Source organism: Cannabis sativa, chromosome 9, assembly GCF_029168945.1.
Source record: "Cannabis sativa cultivar Pink pepper isolate KNU-18-1 chromosome 9, ASM2916894v1, whole genome shotgun sequence".
Taxonomy (NCBI): domain Eukaryota; kingdom Viridiplantae; phylum Streptophyta; class Magnoliopsida; order Rosales; family Cannabaceae; genus Cannabis; species Cannabis sativa.
In genome coordinates this window covers 59,173,809-59,190,999 of record NC_083609.1, presented here as the reverse complement: position 1 = coordinate 59,190,999, position 17,191 = coordinate 59,173,809, and the positions used below count along the sequence as shown (strand labels likewise).

The following is a 17,191-nucleotide window of genomic DNA, read 5'->3' as shown; positions in this document are numbered from 1 at the left end:
GAAAAATTATAGGATATTTTAAGTATGGAAATTCAAATTTCCCATTTGTTATACATATATGAAAAATTAAAAATTTTAAAATATTTTCAATTTCATATTAAAAAAATTAAATTAATTTTTTTTTAACTTAACGTTAAATTATTAAATATATATTTTTATATAATTATATTATTATTATTATTATTATTATTATTATTATTAATTTTTTTATTTTATTATATTTAAAAAAAAATCGTGTCAAAGTCGTGTCGTGTTTGACCCGTTTTTATTTCGTATCAAGTCATGTCGACCTGTTTTCGATTCGTATTTAATTTTTCCGACCTTAACTTGTAAAATTCGTGTTCGTGTTCGTGTGCTGTGTCGAAATTTGTTTTACCACCCCTAATCGAGATGAATTTCTAAATGGTGATTATTTAATTTTTGATAGGAACCCGATTATTATGAAACTTTGGGATCCATATAAGGACTTTCAAAAGGAAGACGTAAGGGCTATATACCAACATGAATTCAACTTCATGATTTGGAGCTAAAATATTAGGGTGAAAGGTCTTTTTTAAGATTATTGGCCAAATTGGAACTCCCATTCATGTGGATGAGATTACAAAGAACAAAGCCAGACTGAATTTTCTAAGCGTATTAGTAGAATTTCAGATGCATTAGGAGTTTTTCGAGAGCATTTTGTTCACTAGTGAATCAAACTAAGAAATTGAGTTCAAAGTGAAATATGAAAGGTTGCTTTTGGTGTGTGAAAATTATAATGGAATGGGTCACAAAACTAAAGTATGCAGGTGTTAGGTTTATTTTTATGCATTATTTAAGGTGTGTTTTAGTATTTTTATTATTTTATTGTGTAGCTATATAATTGGTTTTAGTTTTTATTTATTTCTTAGGAAAAGTAATTGAAGATCTTCAATTTTAGTAATTTTGATGTTTTGCAAATTTTTTTTAGCAAAAAAGAAAAAAATATAATAAAAAAAGAAAATTTTTAGCTTGGATTGATTTCCTATTGTCTAAAATGAGTTAAGAAATAGTATTTTTAGCTCCAAAATTCGTGGTCTAGAGTAAAGAGGAATCACTTCAAAAATAAATTGAAAAAATTTAAATTTTAGATGTTCAACATGATCGGTTTGTGACTGAAAATAAATTCTAAAGCTTCAAACTAATTTTTGACTATAATTCATTCATTTCTAAGAAAAGCTTTCTAAATTAAAGTTCTAGATCTTTCTTTTATCTTTCCAAAACATATTGAATCATCCAATTATAAGTTATAGCTAAAGAATTATGGCCAAAATAATGGCAAAATTTTGACACCATTCGAAAATTGATAGGAAGTCTGAGTGTAAATTGAGAGCAAGGAGTAGAAAGCACCAGTGAAGTACTCCAATAGTATTCTATTTGTTCAACTCTATCTTTTATGTCTTTAGCTAATTTTTTTTTTTTTTTTTTTTAGAGTGTCTTTTAGTAGCTAAGTTCTTATAAAGATTATTATGTGAATCACTTGAGTTAAATTTATGGATTAATGTGATTATACAAATTTCTTCTTCTTCTCATTATTCAATTCAATACAACCTGGTTAATTTTATAACTATTGATCGATCAACTTTACATTGATGTATGATTATAAATATTATATGTTTTTACAAGTTTACTTACTAATTTTTTGAAATACAGTAGAACCTCTATTTAAGAATACACATGGGACCAAGTAAATTATATTCTAATTGGGAGGTTATAACTAAATAGAGTTACACTAGAAAAAAAATTAAAAAACAAAAAAATATCAATGTAACAATAATAAGAATAAATAATCATTAATACTATATCATAATAGAAATATTTTAGAGTAAATATAATTTCATACATGTATTATAATTTAAAATAAAATTATTAATTTTACATAAATAAATTTACAAAATACATGTATATATTTTATTAAGATGTAATTATTCTTATATAGAGGTATACTTTGTTAATATGGGACTTAGAAAATGTATAACAAATTACAATTTAGAGGTTATTCTTATTTATAATTGGCCCAAATCGGGACTTGATTTTTTTATAACAAATTAGAGGTTATTCTTGAATAGAGTATTCTTAAATAGAGGTTCTACTTAATTCAATTTGATGGATTTTATTCTATCATTTTTGTACTCTCCAATTATTATTTTAATGATATTTAAATTCATTATTCAAAAAAAAAAAAATCAAAAATAAATCTTAATTAGAAAATAAAAAAAAAACAAAAAAAAAATTGCTATAAAAGAAGGCAAAAAAAAAAAAAAAAGAAAGTATAAATACGGCCAAGGCAAGTGCTCTCCTCTGTGTAGTGAAATTTGGGCATCTTCTACAACTTCAAGCCCTAGCCCTAGCTGTCGCCAGTCTCCTCTCTCTCCTTACTCAAGTTTGAGCTTCGGACGGCCTTATGATCTTTGAAAGGTATGAATTAAGAGGTTAAAATTGTTGAATTTGTTTGAGCCAAAATTTGAATCTCTGATTAGGGATAAAGAAACGTTAGGATTAGATATTGATCTTATGTGTTATAAGCCGTCAATGTTTCTCTTAATTACGAAATTTCAAGGCTTTTAACACTTCTCTTTTTCATTTACGGTATTTCGTTTAAATTTTAGGTAATTTAAAGGGTCGTACTACTGTAGAGAGGGGGTTGATTTTGATCTTGAGAAAAGTTGAAAATGTCTGAGGAAGGGAGAGTACACCCAGATTGCAGAAACGCCTATAATCCTTACCATGTGTGCAGTGATTACTGCTTCAAAATTATTGCTGAAGTCAAGGCTCGGATTGATCAAACTCAATTAGGTATGCAGCATGCTGTTTTCTTACCTTTTATATATTTTTTATGCTGATTTATTTTGGCCTTCTTGTGCTTTGGATGGAATTGTGTTTTGTGGTTTGTGGGCTCTAGTCTACTTACAGGAATCTATTATAGTTACCAAAATTTTTTACCAGAAATTATTTCATGGGGGTGTTCTCAGGGTCGAGGAACGTGTACTAGGGTGTATGTGAATGTGAGACTCGGAACATGAATTAGGCCAAAGAAAGAAAACAATTGATTCGATATCAATGATTAATAAAGTGGTGTTTGGTTAGAAGGAATAAAAACATAAGAATAGTAATGGAATAGGAATAGTAATGGAATGGGAATATGAACAAGAATAGAATTGAACCAAATTTAAAATGCATAAAAAAAATTGATAAAAATTATTAAATTTTTACTATGTTTATTCTATCCATTTCAAAATGGAATAGTCATTCTACTAAAATGATAAAAATATTCTAATATTTTTAAATGCAACTAAACAAAAGAATAGAATAAAAATTGTTTCATTTCTATTCCATTTCATTGTCTCTAACCAAACGCCACCCAAGAGTGAATAGGAAAGAATGGAAAACACTATTCAATATCTAAAAGTTTCACATTCTTTTATTGTGGTATCAAATTAATTTCTGGTGGCTACTGGTACAAAATCCAATCACTTCCATTTTTCATTTAAGATGAGGAAGGTATTCATTAAGCAGGGAAATCCTATTTAAAAAGCAGAAATATTCTGCCTTTACTCTTGACTCTTGCAAGGCACTACATTTTGTGACTCCAAAGGGATGACTTAAGATATTGCTCTACTTTTGGTGTGTTTATGCATTTATAATCAATGTCTATGCACTCTAGGGTTAATCTGTTAGGGTTTGAAAGAGAACTGTACTCTTTGTTCTCTTTTTAAATTTATTGGTGCTTTACCTTGTAATATATATTCTTTTTTTCTATTGATGGTTAAACATTTATTAGTACAACAATGTTGGATAATAAAATTTTATGCTTTTGTGATGCTCATTCTACAATATGACAGAAGGCCAAAAGGCGAGTGGGGAGTCCAATTTAGGGGCTACACACCAGGAGGATTGCTTGAACGATAAAAGGCCAGATTCTGGTGAAGATTCTGATGATGATGGTGATCATGCTGACCCTGTCGAAGAGGTCATGGAAGAGGACTTCCAAAAGTTTACTGGGAGGAAGAAAAGACTCTGGGAATTGAGGCAGAAGATGGTTAGTTTCTCACCCCTCTTCTTTCGTTGAACAATGATTATCTCGATTTTGATGGATTGAAAGTGTAGCTTTTCCATAGTGATCCTTTCTAATAATCTAAAATTAGTTACGGGTAAATGGCTTTCTGTGTGTAGAACAAAGCTAGAAAAGACAATCAAACTGACATTGCACAAGAAAGGAAGCGAATGGAAGCTCCAACTGAGTCGCGGGGCATTTCTAAACAAAAATGGCTTGAAGAGAGGAAGAAAAGAATTGGAAAGCTTTTGGATGCAAATGGTTTAGATATGAAAACTGCATACATGCTAGATACCGAAGAGATGGCAGAAACAAAATATAAGAAATGGGAAAAGGATCCTGCCCCTTCTGGTTGGGATGGTGAGTTCAGATATCTGATCATTCCTTCATATGTTCTTTTTTTCTTTTTTCATTGCAATTATCATATTTGAATCATAAATAAAGAGCTAATACTGTTTCCACTTTTAACAGTTTTTAATCAGAAAACACTCTACAATGCATACAAAAAGAGAACAAAGAACATCGAAATTGATTTGACAGAATACAATAGGATGAAAGAATCAGATCCCGAGTTCTATCGTGAAGCTTCGAGTCTCCAATATGGAAAGGTACTGTTTGCAATGGTATCATATTTTCAGGGTGGATTTGTTAAAATCATTGGATATTATGAACAAGCAATGATTTTTATTTTTTCTTTATTTTTCAGGCACCAAAGATCTCGGAGGATAAGATAGAAAAGATGGTAAAGGAACTCAAGGACCGAGACGAGAAGCGAGGGTCATTTAGCAGGAGGAGGAGGTTCCATGACGAGAAGGATATTGACTCGATCAATGACCGAAATGAACATTTCAACAAAAAGATTGAGCGTGCCTTCGGTAAATACACTCTGGAGATCAAGAACAACCTCGAGCGGGGTACAGCCTTGCCTGACTAGCAGTGAGGGCGAAAATTGGTATTGCAAGACGTTTTCTAGTCATCGTCGAGTTTTAACTAACTCATGTATGCTAAAATGTAAAATGATAAAATGTTGGCATTCGGTTTGATTTTGGAATGGCTGTAATATTATCTTCTCATTTCACCATAATTGGTACTTGATGATGTTACCCACCAATTTTGGTCTATTTACCGTTTTACATTTTCCTTTAGTAAAAGTCATGGTTTCATATCTCAAGAGGACAGGACTGAAAAATGCATCTGGAAAAACCATATGTTCCTACAGATCCATCTAGGTTTTATTGTGCTAATAAAAAGCACGTAGACACCGGAGGAGAGTGGTCCGGTTGTCCTTGTTCGGCTCCGGTGATGTGCTACCGTGGTAGAGAGGTCTCTTGCAATCATAGATGAGTCACTACATAACTTATACAATAATTCTTAGAGCAACTCCAATGCAAACATTTTAAAAAGTAGTTAACAATTTCCACATGATCTTAAAATATTATATATAAATATTTTTTTTGGGTAAATACCATTTTGGATCCTGTATTTTGCAAAAGTTACAGATTGGATCCTGTGTTTTGTTAAATGACAAAATGAACCCTGTATTTTCTAAAATAGTAAAAATAAGACCATGAGCTTAATTTTTTATAGCTTTTTTCTTAATACAACTAACTTGAAGACAATGCTTAATACGAACAGATACAAAAAATATAAACAGTTTTGTCATAGCACTTTTAGATCGGATTATAATTAAACTTTATTTTGACAAAAAATCAATTCAAGGTCCTATTTGTACTATTTTAAAAAATACAGGGTCCATTTTGTCATTTAACAAAACACAGGGTCTAATTGGTAACTTTTGTAAAACAGAGGGTCCAAAATGGTATTTACCCATTTTTTTTTTCATCTATATTATTTTTGACCACTTTACTCTTAAAATTATTCTAATGCTAAGCAATTTTAGAAGTTAAGAGAATGGGCCAACACTCTATTATTTGATATATTATTAAATTACTTTTAATATTTTAAATATTATATTAATACACTTTTTTGATAGAAAAATTATAAAAAAAAAATCAAAAAATAATTCAACTATCATTGCTTGATAGTAGCAATTGCAGTAGCCCACACAATTTTCTTTAGTGGTCAAGCAATTAAGATTATTTTTCTTAGACTGAAAAAGGCTTGATGAGCAACGAGCATTAGAGCTGCTCTTACACATTGAATAAGTGGTTAGATACACATGCATGCCATGTGTAAGTCAATAGTGGATCCAGAATTAAAGTTGAGGGAGACATTTTTTTGTGACTAAACTCTCAACTATTATTCTATTTGCATTTCTTCAAGTTCTAAATTTTGATATTAAAACTTTTTAAACTACTAAATTGTTAATAAATTTAAGATATCATTTATTTTTTACAGTTAACTGCTAACAAAAATTATTTATGTGTATATTGCTTATGTTTTATACACTTCATGGATCCATTGAAATTACATAATGTATGTTGCTTAAAATAGATGTAATTATAGTATGACTTTTTTTTTTGAGTGAAATTATAGTATGACTTTTATTATACATATAGCATATTTGTTATTATTATGTTTTTTATAATTAAAATGGGATCATGTGCTTATATCTCACCTTTTGATCTTAGACAATCTAGGGAATCAATAAGAATTTGTTATATTATTTTGTTAATAAATAAAATACTATAATTATTGGATATCGCTTACGATTGATTAGCGATATTATTTAAAAGTTATTTTTTTAAGCTACATGAGATCCGATACATAATTATATTAATAGTGCTATGATATTGAGACGAATGCTAGAAACCAATTGTACCTTTTAGTAATTCTCCATAATATATACATATATTGGGGCCAAACATAGGATAGATATTATTGCATCATTCAATATGATATTGTACGAGATTATTAAATGGTTCTAAATTATTTAGGTATGATGAATGAATAGTTAGGTAAGTATGGAACATGTGCTTATTTTATGTGGTTTTAATTGTTTTTGAAAAAAATAATAAAATAAATAAAAAAGCTACACATTATCATATACTAAAAAAGGGCCACATATTGATCAAATTATTGAGGGTGCCATTTTTTTCCCACCAAAAATTTGAAGGACTTTTATTAAGGGAAAAAAGGAAAAAAAAACAAACAAACTAAATACGTATATTATATAGGGAATTTGAAGGACTTTTATTAAGGAAAAGAAGAAAAGAAAGAAACAAAATAATGTTTTTTCTTTTAGAAAAATAAAAAATAAATACGTAAATAAATAAAAAAGTTTATATATTTTTTAAAATATTATATTACATTGCAAATTGATTCTAACATGTTAATAGTAACCGTAATAATAATGTAATATAATAAATAAGAATTGTAATTATAATAGTAATTAATTACAATATTTAGTTTGTTGTAATTAAACCTTATCTTATGAGATTGTTGCCGTGTGTGTTTTTTTATTTATTTATTTACAAGACTACTAGATGTTTTTAATCTAAGCTGTGTACAAATAATAATAATAATAATAATAATAATTTGGTAATTGCATAATTGCTTTATAATAAAGTTATAAATTAAATATTTAAGGGCTATTGAACATGATTCCGTTGTCGTCCAGCGGTTAGGATATCTGGCTTTCACCCAGGAGACCCGGGTTCGATTCCCGGCAACGGAATTTCCTTTTGTTTATTTTTTATTTCCATTTTTTTTTTCTTTTTAAAGCCAATAATAATAACAATATTGTTCATTCAAAAAAAAAATAATAACAATATTGTTTTCATGGAAAAGAAAGTTAAATATGTTACCCTCTAATAATTAACAACACCCAAAAAAGATCCAAATTTATTACAACAACATCATCAAGAGTAAATAATTACACACATTTTTTACAGTGAAATTCTACACTTTTCTCAATCGGTCAAATGTTAAAAAGAACATTGTCACCTAAATAAAGGTAAAATTTCGGCGTAAAAAGTATGTGTGCACATATCATTACTCGACAAGATTATTTGGAATAATTAACACCAGAAGTTGTGGTAGTGATGGCTTGAAATGAAGGGAAGAGTGCTTGAGAAACACAAGCTTTTCCTTTGGGGAAAATAGGGCATTCAATGAAGTTTGAGGCTGAAGAGTCCACACATAAGTAAACTTGGTAAAGCATTGATTCACCATCTGTGTTTTTGTGACATGATAATCCTGGTGTGTACCCAACTTCATTCTTTATTGCCTCTTTGATCTTCTCCACTTCATAAAACTTTCCATTTGGCTCTATTCCTATAAATATATATACAAGTCAAAATTAAATTTAACATTAGTAGTAACATATTTATGTAAAATTCGATACTAAACAATTTAGTTACCTGATTTTTTAAGAGCTTGAAGAAGGTCTACACTGTTTTTAAGGTTAAGACTTGCTTGAAAATAAGCATGTTGGTCAAGAATAGACTCAGAGCAAGTTCCATGTTTGTTCCATTGTATTTCCCAAAGCTCAGTTCCATCATTGCTTGGACATGATAAACTTGTCCATTCTTCTTCCATAGATTTTATCAAATCAGATATCTACATACATATATACATTTGTCAAACCCTAATTTCTCGTGTAAATGTTTTCTCTTTCATGTCAATTAAGTAAACACGAACACAACACAATACAACACGAAATACAACACATAGGGACAATGCAACTAAACCCTAATTTCTCGTGTAAACATTTTGTGTTTATATCGATTAGGTAAACACAAACACAACCAAAGACGGACACAGTAATAAGAGTGTGGGGCCTATAGCCTCCAATAAAAAAAAAGTTAGTGTGAAAAAAAATTAAATATCTTCTATTTAGTTAAATAATTATACAACAAAATAGTAAACAACTTCCACAAAATAGTTATAATTTTAATGTAAAGTAAATAATAAATATTTTTATAACAATTAAGCCCCCACAGAGATCAAAAATTCTGGATCCGTCACTGAACACAACACAATATAATATGAAATACAACACATGCATTAATTGATAGATATAATAATTCTAAGTGACAATGCAATTATTTAGTTAGCAGATCACACGACACGATAAAAGTACCTTAGTTGGGTCAAAGACATTATTGGGGTTGCAATTTGAAGGAGTAGAACCATTGTTGAACTTAGGCCAAAGCCCAATAATGGTAAAATCATCAGAAGGTGTTACTCCTGTTGATGGCTTGCAACAACCATGTTCTTCACAATATGAACCTGGCCACTGCACATCATTTAAGGATTAAGTAATATTATTTTTATGGATACTTTAGTTGGAAAAAAAAAAAAGGAAGATATATGAATGGATTGGAGTTTAAAAAACCTGTTCAACAAAGAAGAAGAAATCAAAATCATGTGAGACACAAAGGACTGAGAGATAGCTAAGTACTACAATAGTGATCAAAGTTGCCTTCATTTTTTCTACTTCTAAGCTCAAGACTCTATTTCTTGTGATGGTGTTGTATCTATTCTTTACCTATTTATATAGAGAAATATTGAAGGGATGTGTTATATTATAATGATGTAATTAAATATAGAATTTTACATATTTTAATTTAATAAATATTATAAATTAAAAATTAGTGTTACTGTTACTGTTACCTCATAATAATAGTAGTGTTATACATTACATGTACTCAAAGCACTCACATCAGATAAATTAAAATAATTCATGTAAAATCTAAATAAAAATTGTTTTTTGTTTATTAACTTTTTTTTTCTTTTGGATTAGCAAGTATAAATAAAAAATTGTTGAAAAAATAACGGTCAAGTAATTTAAAATAATTCAAAATTTTAGATTATAGATGTAGTTTTATATTGAGAAGTATTATTCATTTTTAAATAATTTCTTCTTTTTTTCCCTTTTAATATTTTTAATATTTTTTTTATAATATTTAAATAATATAGAGAAAATAATAATGTAATAAAAGAATATATAGTATAATGTAAAAATATGAAATAAAATAATAAAATTTTAATAAAATATTTTGAAAAATAGTGTAAAAAAATCCGACCTCTCATTTTTATACAGATTGGATAAATTGGGAAGCAGTATCATCGATCTTACATCCTTCTAAAAAGTTCAATTATTTGTAGAAAAAAATAGATAATAAAGATTGTAAAAACAAAAAGAGTTGTTGGAGTAACATTATTGTCTAATATATGGGCATGGATTATGGTTCACGTGGTCTTATTCAAATAATTTTATGCAAGGTAGTTGGGTGGTAGTACTAGTAATATCATAATGTGTTTAATGTGCATATCTATATATATATAGTTTTTTTTTTTAAAAAAAAAAGCTTTGATAAATAGAACTGGTTAGACCTCACGGTCAGTACATAATATGTTTATCGAGATAGTAGATAACGGGATAACCTCAAATCTCTTGTGGGACTTAGCCACATTATGGGCGGTAAAATTACAGGCCCTACTGATATTAGAAAATATAATAGCATTCTAATTGCATAATATTATACCGATATAACTCTGCATTGTTATGAGGCATCAAGGTACCTAGTACTATTATAAAATAGTGACACTCTATAATTAATTAATGGTTCTCTGTAATCATTACTAAAGTAAAATATGTGAAATTCGATATTAAATTACACCAATAGCAATTTTATACATCACACGAAACCTTTCTCTTCTATATTTGGTTAGCAATGACATATTATTTATTGAGAAATGTTAAAAGACACCAGTAGTGTCTAACACTCTTCTACATGTCAATATCGATATTAATGAAATCAAGTATTGAATCTCATTTTACTTAATATAATACCTTTTAAGGGGTATCATTAATCAATTGCAAAGTAACAGTGTAACACACCTTGAATGTGCTAGACATCACTAATGCTCAATAGCAATAGCAATTGCTACCATTGGTGTTTGGTATATTCTAGACATGTTGCCTTACGATTGATTAGTGACACTCCTAAAAGTTATTACATTAAGTAATATGAGACCTGATACTTAATTACACAAATAACTATATTAACTCGTAAAAGAGTGTTAGGTATCACAAGTGCCTCTTATATTTCTCTTAATTATTACATCAAAAGGTATGTCATCTAATATTGAAATATACTAATAATAATATGTAACCTAGTACTCAACACTTACCTAGTATTTCTAAAAATATAATATTTTAAGTAGTCAATAGTTAAACTAATATTTTTACACTATTTTAATTACTCAACACTTACATCAAAAGGTATGTCATCTAATATTGAAAAATACTAATATTGAAAAATACTAATAATAAAATAAATAAACATTGTTTTTGTCCAAATGACACTAAATCCAAACATTTATTTATTTTCTGAAATGGAACTTTTAACACAATTGATATACCTAAAATTATAATTAATATATCTAAAGTTACAACATATGTATATTTTATTAAATGTAAAAACAACATGAGAGAATTTCTTTTAAGTAAAAAATGTATGTCAACAACTTCAATTTCTTTTCCACTCGATCAATAATATATATATTTTTTTTCTTTTAACATTGTTTTTCCACTCAACTAATCTTGAAGCTGCAAAATTAATGGAGACCAACAGGCACAAATTACCCGAGGAAAATTAATATAAAAAATGAACAGAAAAAAAAAAAGAATTACATCACACCAGACCAGACCCCTAAAGGATATATTTGCATATATAAATATATATATAGAGAGAGAGAGAGAAAGAAACAACAAATTTGACATAAACTACTCCAAACCTGCAACCCCACATAATATGACGATTGTGACTTGTTGTTGATCATTGATCAGACCAACATGGTTGATTTGATGATTGTGTTCATGAGAACAGAGCCCATCAGGTTATTTTTCGCTTATGCTGCAATCGGATCCTGCAAATAGTCAGGAAAGACTTGAACATCAGACTTAATGAGAATGAGAACAAATCATAGAAGTTGAGTTTTTTCTTATCTATTTTGAATTTCGATTACTGCTAAACATAGCAGCTAATGATGTTTATGTTTTACTCAAGAGTAAATTTTTTTTTTTTAAACACAGCCAAAACTGAAAAACATCTACAATGATAGAAAACACTCTTAGTTCAGTTTATTTTTAAGCCATGGAAAGCAAACAAAGCCCACTTGAATGTACTATCTATTTGAGGAAAAGGGACGCCACTGGCTGAAAACTTCCTTCGCATGTACTATCTATTTGGGTTATATTTTTTCAGTTTTGAGGCAGGGTTACAAGTTTGGCTGAGCTAATATTTCAAGACTAGATAAACACTGGCTCCTATCTTGTTCTAACTGCTTGGTAAGACCTATAAAATAAGAAGGAATTCAAAGAGCAACAACCGAAAAAGAGGGGAATAATAGACTTATAGGCGAGAGATGTGCATTCACTGCATTGGATTGAAATGACGAAAAAAGTAAAAATGATATTTGACATTAGAAACACACACCTTCGTCGTCAAGTTTGTCACAGCCATATGGAACTTTTCTCTTGTTTTTGTACCTGCCACCTGACCAGCCTTAGCTACCTTACTGAATGCGCCATTTAACCATGCCGCTCCAGCAGTTACGTACCTAAATATCAGCAAATGAGTCCATCGATTTATATTGGTTATAATGTGACTTGTATGCGTGTGAAACTACATAGTTGATTTAAGGATCAATATTTGTTATCATTGAAATGAAAATAAGCATTAATTTCTTATCCAAGCGATGCTCTTATGCCATTAAAAGAAATATAATTATTACGTTATGCTTCTTGGGAAATAATTTCATACCTGCTAGTTTTTACAGCTGATCCTGTGTTATTAATTTTCCTTTCTGCAGCAAATATTGCAGCCATTGTTTTATCTGATACTTGAAGCCTTTGATCAACGGATTTTACTTTCTCGTTAACAACAGAAATCCCGACTGTCAATTTTTCCGTAAGCCCTACTTTTCTGTCAAATGAAATAACCTTGGCAGATGCACTGGCTCGCAACTGATGCTTTTCATCAAATGCTTTAGCCTTGTTCACGGCATCTTGTCTGATAGCGGAACCCTTTGCAAGCATATTAGCAACTGCATCTTGGGCTTTACTAACATACTCCCTTCCATTGACACGCGGGCTATTTCTGTCCTGCTAATGAAGGCAGATCAACAGAGCCTCACAAAATCAGAACTTTGTAATAACAACTTAAGTAAAAGCTAATGAGGTTTACCAAAGAAAACAGAGCTCAATAAAATGTTATAGAAAGATTGTGCTCGGTGCTGGAAGAGTGTCGTGCCACAATATGCAATACAGTCCTACGTATCTCAACTAAGGACTGGAGATGCTAAACAAAAAGATATAGTCCATTGCATTAGAACATCCATGGGTAGGAAGTACTAGAATGCAAGGCAAACTGACTATTTTTTATTGCTCGAGGCAAGAATATCTCTCTAAAGGAACCCATTTGGTAACTCAACAGCCCCAGAAAATCGCTCGGAGTACCAGACCATAATAATGTAACTAAAGCAAAAAATATATAAATATTTAGCATTGTGTTTCCCTACCTCAAGATTTGGCGAACCAGGTTCAGGAACAACACAAACGGCATTTTCAACCATCCTTGCTTCCTGCATGAATTGCACTTATGAATTCATCTTTCGAAGATTTAAACAAAGCAAAAGCAAAGATATTGAGCTTGTTGAACAACTTACTTGTGTCTCGTGGTTAGGTACATAGTTTTCAACAGGTGTTATACTCACAATCTGGTCTACTATTGTTGCTCCCTGTGAAAACAGCACAATTTTAATTTACTAATATAAGAATAAAGAAATGCACATAAATGTTGCTGCAGCACAAAGTGATAATTCTCCCACAGTCCTACTATATTTTCCTGTCAGTGACAGGAAAATTAAAAAAGAAAAAGACAACATCGTCAGAACTCAGAAATGCTCACAACAAAATCTGATTCTAAAAGCATCATTGTTTTCGAAACTCAGCATACAAAGTTAATTGACACAAAATAAAAATAATATTTGAATATAACTGTTTTACATATTACTCAAATAATTATAGATAGGATATTTTGGAATGCATAAGTTTTCTAAATTAATCTTTTGAATATGGATTGGCCTTACCGAAAATAAAGTTTTCCATCTCTTTCTTTCCTTTTACATTTAGCATAATCAGTAAGAATACCCATATGAAATGAGCAAACTGAGTTTAAGTTTAAGTTTTAATTTGAACCCTTGAAAATGTTAGGAATACATGAAACAATTCGATTTTCATAAACTAGAAGCTCTAAAAATTGAACCATAAACCTTTCGAAATCGAACTGAAGGCTTGTCCACTCCAAAAACACCTCAAAGTTGAGTTCAGAGTCAAAATCCAAATAATTTAAACAAGAGGGAGTAAGAAGAAGAAGAAGCATTTCATTGCAAATGGAGAAAGAAATGAAGACAAAGTAGTTGTGGAGTTGAATCAAATCATCATTAGGACACTAGAACATAAATATTCTCTCCTAAGCATATTATCAATGCACAGAACAAACTTCATGGTAACAATTTGAAACAAATAAGGGAAGAGTCAATACCGATAATAACAATGCAATTTCAAGGGCTTTAGGATCTTTGAATGTAACAAATGCCGTCTTTGATTGCCCATGTTCACTGTACAAAAAGAAAAAACCTCATCATAAATTTTAAAAGATATTACTTTTATTTTTTATTTTTGAAAAAGTCATCAACTTCAGATATCTGCAGAAAGAACAAACAATCTAGAAAAGAACAAGAAACTCTAGTAAAACTACGAAGCCACCTTGTCAACAGATAAATAAACAAACACCAAAGATCGAACGTAATAGTTTTGTACAACCTTAATCACTAAACCAAAAGGAAAAAACATTGTAAAACTACTTAATATGCAAATGAGAAATTACTAGAAAAACTACGAAGCCACCTTGTTACCAAACCAATAAATAAACACCAAAGAGACACAAGAGTGCTACCGTCAATATCTGTGCCCGAAAATACATGTTGGAGTAGTTTTTTTTTAAAAAAAAATTCATGGCAATGTTCATTATAGTTACAATATCATTTCCGTAAATTTTTGAAATTTTTTGAATAATTTATAGTGCCAAAAATAAATTTAAAATTTTTTGAGTACGTGTGGTAGACTGGAATATTAGAAATTTTGTTTACCGAAATGATATTGTAACTATAGTGAATATCACTTTGTAAAAAAAATATTGCAACATGTGTTTCGGACATAAAAATCGACTAAGAAGTTGTAATTATCACTTGTTTTTTTTTAGGATTCTCAATCACTAAACTAAAGCAAAAGGAGAAAAAGCAATATAAAACTACTTTTTTTTTTTCGAAATTAAACTCTTATTAACAAGAATCAGAGCTTAACAATATAAAACTACTTAATCTACAAATGTTATATTGATTTTGCAAAATATCTATATTTGTGTGGCTGCTATTGACTCTTCTTCACACGTTTCCAATATATGCATTTATTTATTTTAATTATAATTCTAAAAAAGAAAATTTATGAAAAATAAATAAATAAATAAATTGCTATATTTTCTCAACAACCAAACAAAGAAAGACGAACTAAACCTAAACATAGAAACAACAACACATATCCAAAAGCAGAAATTAAAACGTACCGGTAGATCTGAATATGTTCAATTTCACCAGAAAAAGAGAAGAACTCATGAATTTCTCTCTCGGTAGCTAGATCTGAAACCTTCTTTACTTGGACTGTCCTCGTCTGAATTTAATCAACACAAAAAATAAATAAATAAACAAAAAAAATACAAAAGTTTTGGATTAGTGTGTGTAAGAAGTGAATGAATGAATGAAGTTACCTGCTGCTGATGCTGCTGCATTGTGATAATGAAGATTTGAATTAGGTAAGGTGTTCGTGAAAAGTCCTGAGAGAGAAGAAGAGAATGAAGAAGAAGACAGGTTGGAATATGGATTGGAGAGAGAGAGATATGAATGAATCAAGTGAAGGTTTTGCCAATGCCAGCCACCAGACAACTTGGACTTTTACCCCTTTGAACTAAAAGAGACTATTTTGAAGAACATACAAAAGAATGTAATATCATTACTACCAAATTACCATTTTGCCCTTCTTTTTATTTTTATTTTCTTTAGTTAGTCAACAACCTTTGAATTACTTTTTTGTCCCTCTCTCTAGTTCTAAACTTATATATAAGCTACTCTATGAAAATTTAGATTCATTGGATTTTTGCTTCTTATGTGAATGAATGAAATGAATCTTCTTTGGATTTTGACTAAATACATGTGTGTGGGGTTAATTCAACTATTCATAGTTTGAAAAGCTCGTAATAGTATAGGTTGTGACTAGGGATGCACATTTCTCTTATGGGGATGGGCCCCGCGGGGACCCGCCTTTAATGGGGCGGGGATTCCCCGTCTAAATGGGGAACGGGACGGGGACGGGGATCACTTTTTGTCCCCGAATGTTAAACGGGGCGGGGACGGGGATCACACTCCCCGCCCCGACGGGGACCCGTTTAGTATTTTATCTTATATTTTTAATAATATTTTATAATTTATAATTTATGTTTGCATTTTTTTAGTATATTAGTATATTTTTTTATGAGTTTTAAGGTATATTTTGGATAATAATTAGTTTATTGAATAATAATTAATGTGTAATATTTTAATTTTTATGTAGTTTAATATTTTTGTATATTAAAAATTTAATTATAAACTTTATTTTATTATTAGGGGATTCCCCGCCCCGTCCCCGTCCCATTAGGGGATTCCCCGCCCCATCCCTGATGTGGAATAAGCGGGGATGGAAATTAAAATTCTTAACGGGGATGGGGACGGGGGGAGCACTCCCCGCCAATTTCCCGCCCCGTGTGCATCCCTAGTTGTGACTTGTCGGTTCATTAAAAGTTATGGGTTGTATCGTGCCTTAAAAATATTTTAAAGAATAAGCTTGATACGACCCATAATTCATATTTTCGTGTCTTGTTCTAATTCGTGTCATACTTTACTCGAGCTTATTCATTTTTTATAAATAGGTTAATTTATTTTCTTATGCAGACTTGAATTTGGCTTCCACTTTTCTATTATTTTTCTTACACTTAAGATCACAAGATTATGTGTATTTTTTTTTTTTATAATTTTAATTATTTTTATATAATTTTT

The 17,191-nt window shown here is 29.8% G+C and overlaps 3 protein-coding genes and 1 non-coding gene across 8 annotated transcripts; 2 read left to right on the top strand and 2 right to left on the bottom strand.

Annotated features, from left to right (window-relative positions):
• Positions 1-2,281: 2,281 nt before the first annotated feature.
• Positions 2,282-5,243, top strand: LOC115722811 (uncharacterized). Of its 4 annotated transcripts, none has more exons than XM_061103551.1 (6): positions 2,282-2,436; positions 2,628-2,814; positions 3,864-4,057; positions 4,192-4,432; positions 4,544-4,680; positions 4,779-5,243. In XM_061103551.1, the coding sequence occupies exons 2-6, from the start codon at positions 2,691-2,693 to the stop codon at positions 5,004-5,006; spliced, it is 924 nt and encodes a 307-aa protein (XP_060959534.1). In that variant the 5' UTR covers positions 2,282-2,436; positions 2,628-2,690; the 3' UTR covers positions 5,007-5,243. The 4 variants fall into 4 exon arrangements, with proteins under 4 accessions (XP_060959534.1, XP_060959532.1, XP_060959533.1 ...); XM_061103549.1 differs by having other exon boundaries at positions 3,861-4,057; XM_061103550.1 differs by having other exon boundaries at positions 2,329-2,450; positions 3,861-4,057.
• Positions 5,244-7,637: 2,394 nt separating this feature from the next.
• Positions 7,638-7,709, top strand: TRNAE-UUC (transfer RNA glutamic acid (anticodon UUC)). Its single transcript has one exon. It is a non-coding gene; the product is annotated as a tRNA-Glu (tRNA).
• A 140-nt stretch (positions 7,710-7,849) lies between these two features.
• LOC115721896 (ribonuclease 3) lies at positions 7,850-9,531 on the bottom strand. Its single transcript, XM_030650999.2, has 4 exons — positions 9,372-9,531; positions 9,117-9,272; positions 8,395-8,593; positions 7,850-8,308 (listed from the first exon to the last, which is right to left on the bottom strand). Exons 1-4 carry the CDS (start codon positions 9,462-9,464, stop codon positions 8,040-8,042), a joined length of 717 nt encoding a protein of 238 aa, XP_030506859.2. The 5' UTR covers positions 9,465-9,531; the 3' UTR covers positions 7,850-8,039.
• A 1,947-nt stretch (positions 9,532-11,478) lies between these two features.
• LOC115722993 (binding partner of ACD11 1) lies at positions 11,479-16,109 on the bottom strand. 2 transcript variants are annotated; one of them, XM_030652385.2, is made up of 8 exons: positions 15,871-16,109; positions 15,670-15,773; positions 14,590-14,665; positions 13,712-13,783; positions 13,565-13,627; positions 12,808-13,151; positions 12,481-12,604; positions 11,479-11,911 (listed from the first exon to the last, which is right to left on the bottom strand). In XM_030652385.2, the coding sequence occupies exons 1-8, from the start codon at positions 15,889-15,891 to the stop codon at positions 11,894-11,896; spliced, it is 822 nt and encodes a 273-aa protein (XP_030508245.1). In that variant the 5' UTR covers positions 15,892-16,109; the 3' UTR covers positions 11,479-11,893. The 2 variants fall into 2 exon arrangements, with proteins under 2 accessions (XP_030508245.1, XP_030508247.1); XM_030652387.2 differs by having other exon boundaries at positions 12,808-13,148; positions 15,871-16,079.
• Between the last annotated feature and the right edge of the window lie 1,082 nt (positions 16,110-17,191).